The sequence below is a fragment of the Hibiscus syriacus genome, unplaced genomic scaffold, assembly GCF_006381635.1.
Source record: "Hibiscus syriacus cultivar Baekdansim isolate YM2019G1 unplaced genomic scaffold, ASM638163v2 tig00110576_pilon, whole genome shotgun sequence".
Lineage (NCBI taxonomy): Eukaryota > Viridiplantae > Streptophyta > Magnoliopsida > Malvales > Malvaceae > Hibiscus > Hibiscus syriacus.
In genome coordinates, this window is record NW_024062787.1 from 150,641 (window position 1) to 163,956 (window position 13,316).

Here is a 13,316-nt window from a genome sequence, read left to right on the forward strand (position 1 = left end):
ACAAACTATAATTCATTTCAAAGGCGAAATTTTAGTAACAGTAATTGTTCGAAGTGCCCCATGGAGATTGAGATTGGAATTCACGTGGTTAGAGACTGTTATATGGCTAGACAATTTTGGCCAGCGTTAGGATATCATGGGCCTCCCATTTTGGACGCAGTGAACTTTGCCGATTGGTTATCCTGGTTACTTAAAAACAATGACCCATCGAAACACCCAGAGGTTCTGGCTACCACTTGGATGCTATGGTACGCTCGAAATAAGTCCATACATCAATGCGTAATTACAAGACAATAAGAATTGTTTACCTTTATTCGAGCTCAATGTGCTTAACTTTTCAAAGTCAATTTCTGTTTCAGAGGACCACCAGTTGACCTGAATGTCCGATGGAATCCTCATCCATCTACCGATGTGAAAGTGGACTTTGATGCAAGCTTTGTCTCGAGCAAAAAATAAGTAGTGTCAGGCGTAGTAATCAGGGGATAACAGGGGCTTTCTTTTGGGGGCTTGTCGAAGATATAATCGGAATGTAACCTCGACTTTTATGGCAGAGGCTAAAGCGGCTTTTCATTCGGTGGTGTTTGTAGCAGATCTGAGTTTCCAACGAGTCCTGGTAGAGGGAGATTCAAAATCAGTAATAACGAAATTAGCTTACAGAGAGATTGATTATTCCGAAATCAGTACATGGGTGTGGGATCAAGAAGGAAGGAAGAGGTGTTTCATGCATGTACCTTTCTTTTCACTCCAAGATCGGGAAATAGGGTAGCACATCTGTTAGCGAACGAAGTAGGTTTATGAGCCGACGATCGGTACTAGGTCGAAGAAGGACCCGGCTGCGTGGAGATACAAGTGCTGCCGCTTAAAAGTCTATTTCCAAGGATTTGGTTAGCAATTTCAAGTCAAATCAACACCTAATCTTGCAAGTAGCATTGGTATGTAGAGAATATCCTTCATTTCCATAGACTGAATAAAATATCGATTCCAAAATTAGATGCGATGTTTAAACACGCGTTATATACACAATTAAGTGTTGAAAGTATTAAAATGGTTTTCAAGTTTGGTAACCAACTTTGAAAGAATGGTTTTCAAAGTTTGGTAAATGTTTCTTTGAAAATGGTTTTCAAAGTTTGGTAAATGTTTCTTTGAAAAATAGTTTTTCAAAGTTTGGTAGATGTTTGTTGAAAAATGATAATGGGATAATCACAATTAATCCTTAGGTTTTAGGGTATTTACAAGATTAAGTCCTTAAGTTTCAACTATAAATACCCTAGCTCATTTAGCTTCAAAACCATCCCAAAAATCATTTTTTTCTCCCAATACTATAGAGCTTTCTTGTGAATAGTGAGTGTTTTGTAAACACCTGTAAATTTTCTCTCTTAGTAAAAGATCTGTAGCAGTCCGGAGACGTAAGCACAATTGGCTGAACTCCGTTATCAATTTCCCAACAACTGGTATCAGAGCTTTTGGGTTGTGAATTTTGTCAATTTTTGTGAGGTTACTATTCGGGTTACTATTTTCGTGAATAGTGAAATTCGCTCGGCGATACGAGTTTGTCGACGGAGGTGTTCTAATACACGGCGGTTCGCAGAAATTGTCAGAAACGATCCAAACGAAGCCAGATTCGAGTGGGAGCGATGGCTGCAGACGAAGAGAATGTGAAAATTGAAAAGTTCGATGGTGCGGACTTTGGATTTTGGAAGATGCAAATTGAAGATTTTCTATACCAGAAAAATCTATATCAACCCCTCTCAGGAAAACAACCAGAGGGCATGAAGAATGAAGACTGGGCTCTTCTCGACAGACAAGCCCTCGGAGTTATCTGACTGACGTTATCCCGCAATGTTGCTTTCAACATAGCAAAGGAAAAGACTACGGCGGGTCTTATGACGCCTCTCTCCAGTATGTATGAGAAGCCATCGGCCTCAAGCAAAGTTCATTTGATGAGGCGATTATTTAATTTGCGGATGACGGAAGGGGCATCGGTGGCACAACACCTAAATGAACTCAACACAATCACAACCCAGTTGAGTTCAGTGGAAATTGAATTTGATGATGAAGTTCGAGCTTTAATTCTCTTATCATCTTTACCAGACAGTTGGAATGCTACTGTTACAGCAGTCAGCAGTTCGTCGGGAAACAGCAAATTAAAATTCGACGATGTTCGGGATCTGGTACTGAGCGAAGAAATTCGACGGAGAGAATCGGGTGAAGCATCAACCTCCTCAGCCTTGCACACGGAGTCCAGAGGGAGAACTTCAGAAAGAAATTCAAATCGTGGCAGATCGAAATCCAGAAGGGGAAAATCAAGAACAGGAAATAAAGATTTTACCTGTTATAATTGCGGCAAGAAGGGCCACTTCAAAAGAGATTTCCGAGCACCGAAGAAAAATATCGGCGCACAGGAATCTGCCAACATGACGGATGAGACAGGTGATGCTATGATTTTAAGCGTCAACAGTCCGATTGAATCATGGATTTTGGATTCAGGGGTATCTTTCCACTCCACGCCATGCCAAAAATCATGGAGAACTATGTCAGTGGTGATTTTGGGAAGGTTCATCTTGCTGAAGATGAAACCTTGAAGATCGTCGGAAAATGAGACATCCGACTAAAGTTGCCAAACCAGACCACCTGGAAGGTGACAAGAGTGAGACATATTCCTGGTCTCAAAATAAATTTGATTTCTGTAGGACAGCTTGATGGAGAAGGATACAGTACAACTTTTTCAGGTTGTGAATGGAAGATTACCAAAGGAGCACTCGTCATTGCTCGTGGTAAGAAGACTGGTACTCTCTATGTAACCTCAAATTTAGAGAATATCATTGCAGTAGCAGATGCTGATGGAAAATCAAACCTATGGCACCAAAGGCTTGGCCATATGAGCGAGAAAGGGATGAAGACACTTTTGTCAAAGGGGAAGCTGCCGGATCTAAAGAATGTAGATGTCGGACTATGCGAGGATTGCATCTTTGGCAAACAAAAGAAAGTCAGCTTTGCAAAGATTGGTAAGACACCCAAGGCTGAAAAGTTAGATTTAGTTCATACTGATGTATGGGGACCATCTCCAATTCCATCTCTTGCAGGCTCATTATATTATGTCACCTTCATCGATGATTCTACAAGGAAGGTGTGGGTTTATTTTCTGAAGAAAAAATCAGAAGTCTTTGATACCTTCAGAAAATGGAAGGCCATGGTGGAAAATGAGAATGGTATGAAAGTCAAGCGGTTGAGGTCTGACAATGGAGGAGAGTACAGAAATAGGAGATTCAGAGATTTTTGCGCAAACAATGGGATCAAGATGGAGACAACAGTTCCCATGACACCGCAGCAGAATGGCGTAGCAGAGCGCATGAACAGAACTCTGAATGAACGTGCCAGAAGCATGAGGATACATGCCGGATTGCCCAAATTTCTATGGGTTGAAGCTATTAACACTGCAACTTACCTGATCAACCGTGGGCCCTCAGTTCCTTTCGATGGCAGAATACCAGAGGAAGTTTGGAGCAAGAAAGAAATAAACCTTTCACACTTAAGAGTGTTTGGTTGTATTTCTTATGTACACATAGACTCTGCTGAAAGAAGTAAACTTGATGCTAAGTCCAACAAATGTGCCTTTGTTGGTTACGGCGGTGATGAGTTCGGTTACCAATTTTGGGACTATGAAAATCGGAAGATCATTAGAAGCAGAGATGTCATTTTCAATGAGAATGTGATGTACAAAGATAGGTCAACTGTAGAATCAAGCAGCTCCAATACCAAAGCTGAAATAAAGGAATTTGCTGAGTTTGAGGAGATTTCTGGAAATGATGTTCAGATCAGTCCTGAAGCAGTTCAAGAAGAACCAGGCACACCGGAACTAAGACGCTCCTCCAGAATTCCTAAACCAACCCAACGGTATTCTCCTTCTTTGCACTACTTGTTGATGACTGACAATTGTGAACCAGAGTGCTATGATGAAGCAATGCAAGTGGAGGATTCAGTCAAGTGGGAGTCTTCCATGAAAGATAAGATGGACTCGCTTTTGTCAAATCAGACGTGGGAATTAGCTGAATTACCACCATGCAAGAAAACGCTTCACAATAAGTGGATTTATAGTATCAAAGAAGAGCACGATGGGAGCAAACGCTATAAAGCGAGATTGGTTGTCAAAGGTTTTCAGCAAAAAGAAGGTATTGACTACAATGAAATTTTTTCTCCAGTCGTGAAACTGTCTACAATCAGACTGGTGTTGAAAATTGTAGCTGTAGAGAATTTACATCTTGAGCAGTTAGATATAAAGACAGCTTTCCTTCATGGTGATTTGGAGGAAGAAATCTATATGAGGCAGCCAGAAGGCTTCATAGAGGTAGACAAGAAAAACCTGGTATGCAGGTTGAAGAAGAGCTTGTATGATTTAAAACAAGCTCCTAGACAGTGGTACAAGAAGTTCGATAGTTTCATGAGTAGCAGTGGTTTTACCAGATGCCAAGCAGATCATTGTTGCTACATCAAGAGGTTCGACAATAGCTTCATTATTTTATTGTTGTACGTTGATGACATGCTCGTTACAGGCTCAGACATGCAAGAGATTATAAACTTAAAGCAAAAATTGTCAAAGCAGTTTGCTATGAAGGATCTGGGCGCTGCAAAGCAGATTCTTGGGATGAGGATCAAGAGAGACACAAAGTCAGGGACATTGATATTATCACAGGCTGAGTACATCAACAAAGTACTCTCCAGGTTCAACATGCAAGATGCTAAACCAGTAAGTACACCTTTAGGTGTTCATTTCAGACTCTCCAAAGAACAGTCACCAAAGACGGAGGAAGAACGTGCACACATGGTGAAGGTGCCGTACGCCTCAGCGATTGGAAGTCTGATGTATGCCATGGTTTGTACCAGACCAGATATTGCTCAAGCAGTGGGAGCTGTTAGCAGGTACATGAATAATCCGGGCAAGGTACACTGGGAAGCAGTCAAATGGATCCTCAGATATCTGCGGGGTACCACAAACAAAGCACTTTGTTTCAAAGGTGGAGATACGATACTGACAGGCTATGTAGATGCTGACTTAGCCGGAAATGTTGACATCAGAAGGAGCACTACAGGGTATGTCTATACTCTAGGAGGAACCGCAATGAGTTGGGTTTCTCAACTACAGAAGATAGTTGCTCTCTCCACAACTGAAGCAGAATATGTCGCTGTTACGGAAGCTAGCAAGGAGATGGTTTGGCTCCAAAGTTTCTTGGAATAGTTAGGTAAGAAACAAGAAAACAATGTCTTGTATTGCGACAATCAAAGTGCTATACATCTAGCAAAGAATCCGTCTTTTCATTCCAGGACAAAGCACATACAATTGCGATATCATTTTATCCGGTCTCTTCTGGAAGATGAGATTTTGAACTTGAAAAGATCAGTGGAGCTCAAAATCCGGCAGATATGTTGACAAAGACGGTGACTACAAACAAACTGAAGTTGTGTTCAACTTCAGTTGGCATGCTAGAGTAACAAGACTAGAAAAGTTGTTGCATTGATCGAGGTGTGAAGACAGATTAAAATCAGTCTTCAAGTGGGAGATTGTTGAAAGTATTAAAATGGTTTTCAAAGTTTGGTAAATGTTTCTTTGAAAATGGTTTTCAAAATTTGGTAAATGTTTCTTTGAAAATGGTTTTCAAAGTTTGGTAAATGTTTCTTTGAAAAATAGTTTTTCAAAGTTTGGTAGATGTTTGTTGAAAAATGATAATGGGATAATCACAATTAATCCCTAGGTTTTAGGGTATTTACAAGATTAAGTCCTTAAGTTTCAACTATAAATACCCTAGCTCATTTAGCTTCAAAATCATCCCAAAAATCATTTCTTTCTCCCAATACTAGAGAGCTTTCTTGTGAGTAGTGAGTGTTTCGTAAACACCTGTAAATTTTCTCTCTTAGTAAAAGATCTGCAGCAGTCCGGAGACGTAAGCACAATTGGTTGAACTCCGTTATCAATTTCGGGTATTATTTTTCTGCTTTTATTTTACATTCTCACTAATCTGGTTATAGGGAAATTACTTGTACTTGATTTATTTCCCAACATTAAGTTCATGATTATGACGTTTCACCTCATTAATTCAAATCCCACGTAGCATTTTCTGTAGAATTGAAAGTGATTATTAATAATTTTATCAATTAAGGAAGCATGGAAATAATCTATTCGTAGAGGACGACTCGTACCAATAAAGATTATGATCTCTCAAGATGTAGAAACAAGAGCAAAACGTGACTTCATAAATATTTATACTCCATATTTCTATAAAAATAACGTATATAATTATGCATATAGTTAATAAGATTTTAATCGCCTTTATTTAATCATTTAAAACTTTTTGTTGAACGTCTTATTCAATTAATATTATAACGAAAATAAACCTAATATTAATTTATCACTTAGATTATTATTTTTTATCACTTAAGATAAAGTCACGTTTTATCTATGAGGCGATTTTACACGTGCAACTTAAATTAAAATGAAACAAAGAGAATAAAGAACGAAAGTATGTAATATATACATACACATACAAACTTAAAATGTTATATTTAAATATTTAAAAAATCTCATATCTAGATAATATGAAATTTGAGATGCTTTACAAAAATTTACGAACTTCTCGAATAATATATTGTCTAAATATGAAGTTATTCAAAATATTTATTTATTAAGTGATTAAAAAAATTAATATATATAGGTTACCGTTAATATTTGCCTCATGCTATATACGATAGTGTCAATCTAAAAATAATTTTAAACTGATGTTATTTTCAGTATTAATTTTTTGCTAGGTAATATTTGAATAAAAAACTCAAAGATTTGAGATTAATTATTTTTTTTTTGTAGGATGGAAAAGAGCAAACTAATATTATAAATCCAGTGAATCAAATCCATATGTTAGAAACCCGAATACCCGATACATGAATCCGGATCTAATTACTTTCTCTGGTGAATCTAAAGTGGACTCCAGCCTGGAGAAGGCAGAGACTGTGTGGAGATGTGCGGAACTGCGATGAGCTAACCGAGGAACACGCTTTACAAAGCGTTCTAAAAGATGTCCTGGATTTTCGTGTAATGTTGTTGCTTTTAATTTATATCTTACATGTTAAATGTGCGACAAAAGGACAGAGAATAGTTAATGTTTCGGTATTGTAAAAAAAAAAGTTCCAAATTTATTTAATGTGCATCTAGTAAATATCAAAGCACATTATAAAAGTTATTATAGTTTCTATTTAAAGGTAATTATGGTAAATTATCAGATAAAAATGGGTACATGAGGCGTGGGAGTAATTTATGATAATGGCTAATTAAAGATGAGAAAGAGTACGCCGCATGCCATAGCAGGTTTCAGTGGTTTTTGAATCACATGCTGGTACAACAACCGTATACGACATACTAAATTAATTATGCCGAAAATATAAATAATATATTTGTTAGATTTTCACTTTCACTTTTATTTGTGGCATCAACAAAATAAAAGGAATTTCATATCTTAATCTATTCTAAAATAAATAAACAAAATCAATTTAAGACTATGGAATATGAAAAATTAGGTGGGCCCCGATCTTATGAAGGAACATTCGGCATTAACATTGCAGAAATAAAATATGTAACTATAACTGCAATATAGTAGAACAAAATGACCTGCAGAAAAGGCACGACTGACGTGTATAACAATCCAAGTGTAGAAGATGGAGTTCCGGATACAATCGTCATTCTAGTTGAAGAGGCAAAACTTTTGAGATAATTTTGAAAAAAATTAATTCACGAGTTAATACATTCTTAAGATTAATTGTTTAAATAGGTGAAATCTACAGTGTTGGCCGTAGGTCGCCATGTATTCCGGGCGACCTACCCTCGCTCGGCTTTCCTCGGATTCCCTCGCATAGCTCGCTCGGTTGCCTCGGATGCCCTCGCATAGCTTGTTCGGATGGCCTCGAATGCTCTCGGATGGCCTCGGATGCCCAGCGTGTTGGGACGTGCATGGCACATGCAATCTCTTGTAGCTCGCCGGGAAGACATGGCGACCTAGTAAGTCGCCCAAAAGGCATAGCGACCTACGGCCAACACTGTGTATTTCACCTTATTTGAGCAATTAATCTTGGGAGTGTTTTATCTCGTGAATTAATTTTTTCCAGAACATTATCTCGAAAGTTTTGCCAGTTATTAAATAAATAAAAATATATTATTTATATTTATTTAATTTAATTAACGAATAGTTTATCAAATATTTTATTCATTTACGCATCTAAGTTTTCCTTCTTCGAGTCATTGACCATTAATATTACTCACTATAAATATTTTTAACGTAAATCATATATTTAATCACATGTTTTTATGATATTATTTTGATCATTTATCTTTTAAAAATTATATTTATTTTAATTTTATTTTGATAATTTAAAGTTAAAAGTAAATAAAATTATTATAATTGATCACCCAATTATTTTGAGGAATCTCGTTTAATGACTTGCTTATTCATATGGTTTCATTTGGATGGTTTAACTATTATTTTTAATTCTATAATATAGTCCCAAAATAAAACAAATATGTTTGATCTTGGATTTCTTTCTATGGTAAGTCGAAAACGCAAAGCTAAGTGGGAAAAAAAATATCTCTATTCCTCCACTGCCTCTTCTCTCTCTATTGAGCTATCCCATCAGCTTCTATCATTGAGAAAAGAGGGGGGAAAGAGAGTTCAGACGGTGGCACCGGGCCCTCTTATTCATCGCTCCGGTTTATTTTCCAGCGATTCTTTCTTTGCTATATATGTCTTTCCTAACAAAGGTCGCTTCGTTCCCACGGCAATTCCCATTTTGACACATACCCCAAGAAAAGCTTCTTCATATATATTTTTGGTTTACCGTTTGTGAACTCTGGTGGAACTGAAAGGAACCCAATCGTGCTTCCGATCACCCCTCTCTGTAATCTTAGCAGATTGGTGGAGTTTCGAATCTGGAAAAGGTAGCGGAGGAGAGGATTTGCTGTATTAAAATGCTTTGGGTTATACGATTCTCTGGGTTCTTTTCAGCTGCACTAGTGATGATTGTTCTATCTCCTTCCCTCCAGTCGTTTCCTCCAGCTGAAGCTATTAGATCATCCCGCCTCGACAGTTACCTCCGGTTACCTTCATTTCAGGTCTATACATCACCGGACGATCGGTTCACTTTCCGAAAGGCTTTCCGATTTCGCAATAACGACGAATGTGGCTTCGCTGACCCCAAAACCACTGGAGTCTGCGATCCTTCTTTGGTGCACGTGGCTATAACCCTCGATGTGCAGTACCTCCGTGGGTCAATCGCCGCCGTTCACTCCATTCTCCAGCACTCGTTGTGTCCGGAGAACATTTTCTTCCATTTCCTCGTCTCGGAGACCGATTTAGAAACCCTAGTTCGATCCACTTTCCCTCAGTTGAAGTTCAAGGTTTATTATTTCGACCCCGAGATTGTGCGGAACCTGATATCGTCTTCGGTTAGACAAGCTCTTGAACAGCCGTTAAATTACGCTAGGAATTACTTGGCCGCTCTCCTAGAGCCGTGCGTCCGGAGAGTGATTTATTTGGACTCCGATCTCATCGTCGTTGACGATATCTCTAAGCTGTGGAGTACCAATCTGGGTTCACGAACAATCGGAGCACCCGAGTATTGCCATGCCAACTTCACAAAATATTTCACAAACAGTTTCTGGTCGGACGATCGGTTTTCAGGGACTTTCAGGGGAAGGAAGCCATGCTATTTTAACACGGGAGTGATGGTGATAGATCTGGCGAAATGGAGACGGGTCAGGTTCACTAAGCGGATCGAAAGGTGGATGGAGATCCAGAAAAGCGACCGGATCTACGAGCTGGGTTCCTTGCCGCCGTTCTTGCTGGTTTTTGCCGGCCGCGTGGCACCCATTGGGCACAGATGGAACCAGCACGGTTTGGGTGGGGACAACGTGAGGGGAAGTTGTCGAGACTTGCATCCCGGTCCCGTTAGCCTCTTGCATTGGTCCGGTAGCGGTAAGCCATGGCTCAGAATGGATTCCAAAAAGCCGTGTCCGCTCGACGCATTATGGGCACCCTATGATTTGTACGGCCACCCACATTGAAGACCTAGTCGAGTTTAGTCGCCGGTAAGTTCCCACTTTTCCAATTTGTCATTTCATCCATCTTCTTAACTCATTTATCAATCAGTTTCGTATTCTGTTTTTTTCTTGCTTCTGAATTTTATTAAAACCAAAGGAGTATTTCTCATTGAGTTGTGCGTTAGATTGGTGCTGTAATTTTAGAGTTTTAGTTGCTTTCTCGGTTCTCAACAGAAACCAAAGTTTATCCCTTCCGTGAAGTAGTGCACTTGGTAATAGTCTTTTAACACGGACTCTGCACTGCTCCATCAAGCATATTTTTTCCCCCATTGAATTGGATCAAAATATGATCGAAAGATATGAAAATTCAGAAATAAAATCAGCCGAATTTAATGTTGTTGTAGGTGGAGTTGCAATGAAGAAGACAATTGACATGTGATGGAGTGGAAAAAGAAGGGCATTTGATTACTTCTTAATATCCAACTAAAAAGGGCCAAATTGAAACAGGGGTAGGGAACAAATTATAGGGCATTGGAATGATGGTTATGGATAAAGCCAGCCTGTTGCTTGCTTGGTTGGTTGATGGATTTTCATTTTGGTGGCAGCGGTGGAAGTCTTGTGAGCAACCGACCTCTGCCCCCACACTGTTCCTTTGCGCACTTTGGCTGCAAATCACATATTCTTCTCCCCCTTTAGCGTTGGATTCTTGTGTTTATTTCCTGGTAATTTTCATTATTTTTAAGATCTCCGAATAAAGAGATGCATACGACACTGTTATTTTATCCAGCAAATAAATTATTATAATGTGGGGTTTGGTTAAAAGAAGCTCATTTATCTTAAACATGGTGGCATCGGAAGAGGGACCCGTATGTCATTGTTACGTAGGAAATGTCCAAAGTTTTTTTTTGCGCTGCCCTTCACACGTGGCCAGCTGGTTTTTTATCTTTGTAGAATCAAACAGCCCTACGATTTTGATCCGTTCGTCTTCAATCTTAATTTTGTAGCTTAACTGGTACATATATGATTTAATTTATTTAGTTTTAAATGGACGTAGCAGCAGATGCTGCGGACCTACATAGTTTTCTCCTGACGCTGACAGCTTTTGACTCCATTGTTCTAATCATTACCTAATCCTGTTGGTTTTTAATCATTAGGTTAGGTTTTGTGATTCTAGGAGGTGGCTGTTGCCGCCGGCGAAATCTGTTATTTTTATGCATGCTTGTAAAAAAAAAAGACGTGGATGCTTCTAGTACATTCATGGATGGATAAGGGGTCAATTTTTCTCTTGAAAATTCCATAATTCTATATAATTTAGATAAATTTTTTTTAAAGATTTTTTAAGTTAATCTCATATTATAAAGTCGTGTTTGTTTTTGGGTATGCTCTAGAGTAGGTTATTCATGTAGGTAAAATGAAAATTTGCTTGGTGGCAGATCGTGTGATATGCAGATTTTTTGGGGGACTAAAATGGCACCCTGTTCAAAAATGTTATTTTTGGCATTCCCGGAAAGAATACATCTTACAAGGGTATCCTTAGAATGAAATATGTGTCGAGCTCAAGCTGGATCCAGAAAGCCAACGACATTGGATGGTCCCCTGAAGCTTAACTCTGCTGTGCTAACTGCGTGCAAAATTAGATTTTTACCAGAAAAAGAAAGCTCCAACTTCATATGTATGGGAGTAGGGCATTATGCCAAGCATCTTAAGCTTTTAAAATCATGTTATAGTTAAGACAGTATCAGTTTTGGTGGTTACGTAAAAGAGGACAGAAAAACTGGGTTCTATTCTTCGGCCAGAAAGTGTCAAAAGCAGAGAGACATGTTTGTTTTCAGGTTCTAAAACCATTGATAAGTCGACTGTAGCATGTGGTGGGGAGGGGGAAAAGTCACGAAAATAGAATAAAAAAGGGGTAGATGTAAAATGAGTGTTGAAGGCCCTGAGAACCTTTACAGCTAGAAATAGCTAATGAGTTAAGAAGGGGACCATCAACGATCATTGGTCCACCACCTTCTTCCACTACTGCAAAAACAATTACAAGCTTCCCTGCCTAATCTGGAATCAAATTCTAATGAATGGTGTTTGACTTAGAAGCAAAGGTAAATTTCAAAGCAGCCTTAGAATTTATTGAATCTATACACTGCCATAGATGTGTAAACAGGATAAAGCTAAGCTCTGAGCTCCTCTCTTGTGGGGATAATACGCCTTGCGTTATTATTTCTCTCATGGAGTCAATGTACCATAAAATATTCCTTGTGAAATGGAGAGAAAAACATGCCATTTAGAAATTTGTACAAGAGAATGGATCCGACATTCATGTGGAATCAGGTCAGCCAAGCCATGGGAGTTCCTGAGCTCAGTGGAGCCATTGAAAAGCATTGGCAATGCAATAAAACAGAATATAAGACAAGTGGATGGGCAAGCATACAATGGAAAGAAAGCTTTCAGTAAGATAAATGAGAATAAGTGCCGATCGAGCTTTATCATTAAACAATGATGTGGGGCTTCACAAAAGACAAAAAGAAAAAAAAAACTTTGGAGGGACTAAGGATGGCTTTTCTGTTTTATGTTAATTGAGTTAATAAGACAAAGATCGATCACAATGCTGGATTTTCCAAGAGGTTTGCAATTTAACACAGTCCAAGCAGGCAGTTCAGAGATGTTGTAATTCATGCTCATTCCATGCAATACATGTGCCTGACTGCCTGTGGCTGCCACACCTGCAGCGCTACAGTCTTTCACCTGATGCTCTTCTTATACCTTTTGACAACAGAACTGCTGAAGCTTCGGAGTAGGCTGATATAAAACGACTGACAGTTCCGAATCCATTGCCGTGTGGAGATAACTGTGGAGTTAGCATAAACTGGCACATATTATCCTATTTCAAAAATAGTTGGAGAGCAAGGATCACAAATTTTAACTCGGGTGAATCGAGCTTTGAAGATCGGTTCGCAGCCATTGAATTGGATAACGCTGTACCAGGGCTTCGAACATTTGCTCTTCTATTGTTAATGAAGTACTAATAAGCTTTTAAATTGCTTGCCTTTTAACTACTGCAAATTCATTTTTTCAATTGCTCTCTGTCGCAATAGCTGTTTAGCCTTTGGTTACCCTTGAACTTTAGCATTGAACTTTTGGTGCATATAGTATATAGAAATGTTTTTTTAGTATAACTAATGTTTCTTAGTTGCACTAGAATTCACTCCATATATACAATTATTCATCCATTTGATTGCAGTATAAAGAA

General features: G+C 38.7%; 1 protein-coding gene across 1 annotated transcript; it reads left to right on the forward strand.

Moving 5' to 3' along the window:
- The first annotated feature begins 8,584 nt into the window (after positions 1-8,584).
- LOC120133073 (probable galacturonosyltransferase-like 7) lies at positions 8,585-11,028 on the forward strand. Its single transcript, XM_039149731.1, has 2 exons — positions 8,585-10,120; positions 10,477-11,028. The coding sequence occupies exon 1, from the start codon at positions 9,002-9,004 to the stop codon at positions 10,094-10,096; it is 1,095 nt and encodes a 364-aa protein (XP_039005662.1). The 5' UTR covers positions 8,585-9,001; the 3' UTR covers positions 10,097-10,120; positions 10,477-11,028.
- The last annotated feature ends 2,288 nt before the right edge of the window (positions 11,029-13,316 follow it).

What these genes read in the sequence shown, in the direction of transcription:
- LOC120133073 (XM_039149731.1), top strand. Translation starts at nt 9,002, where the DNA reads ATGCTTTGGGTTATACGATTCTCTGGGTTCTTTTCAGCTGCACTAGTG.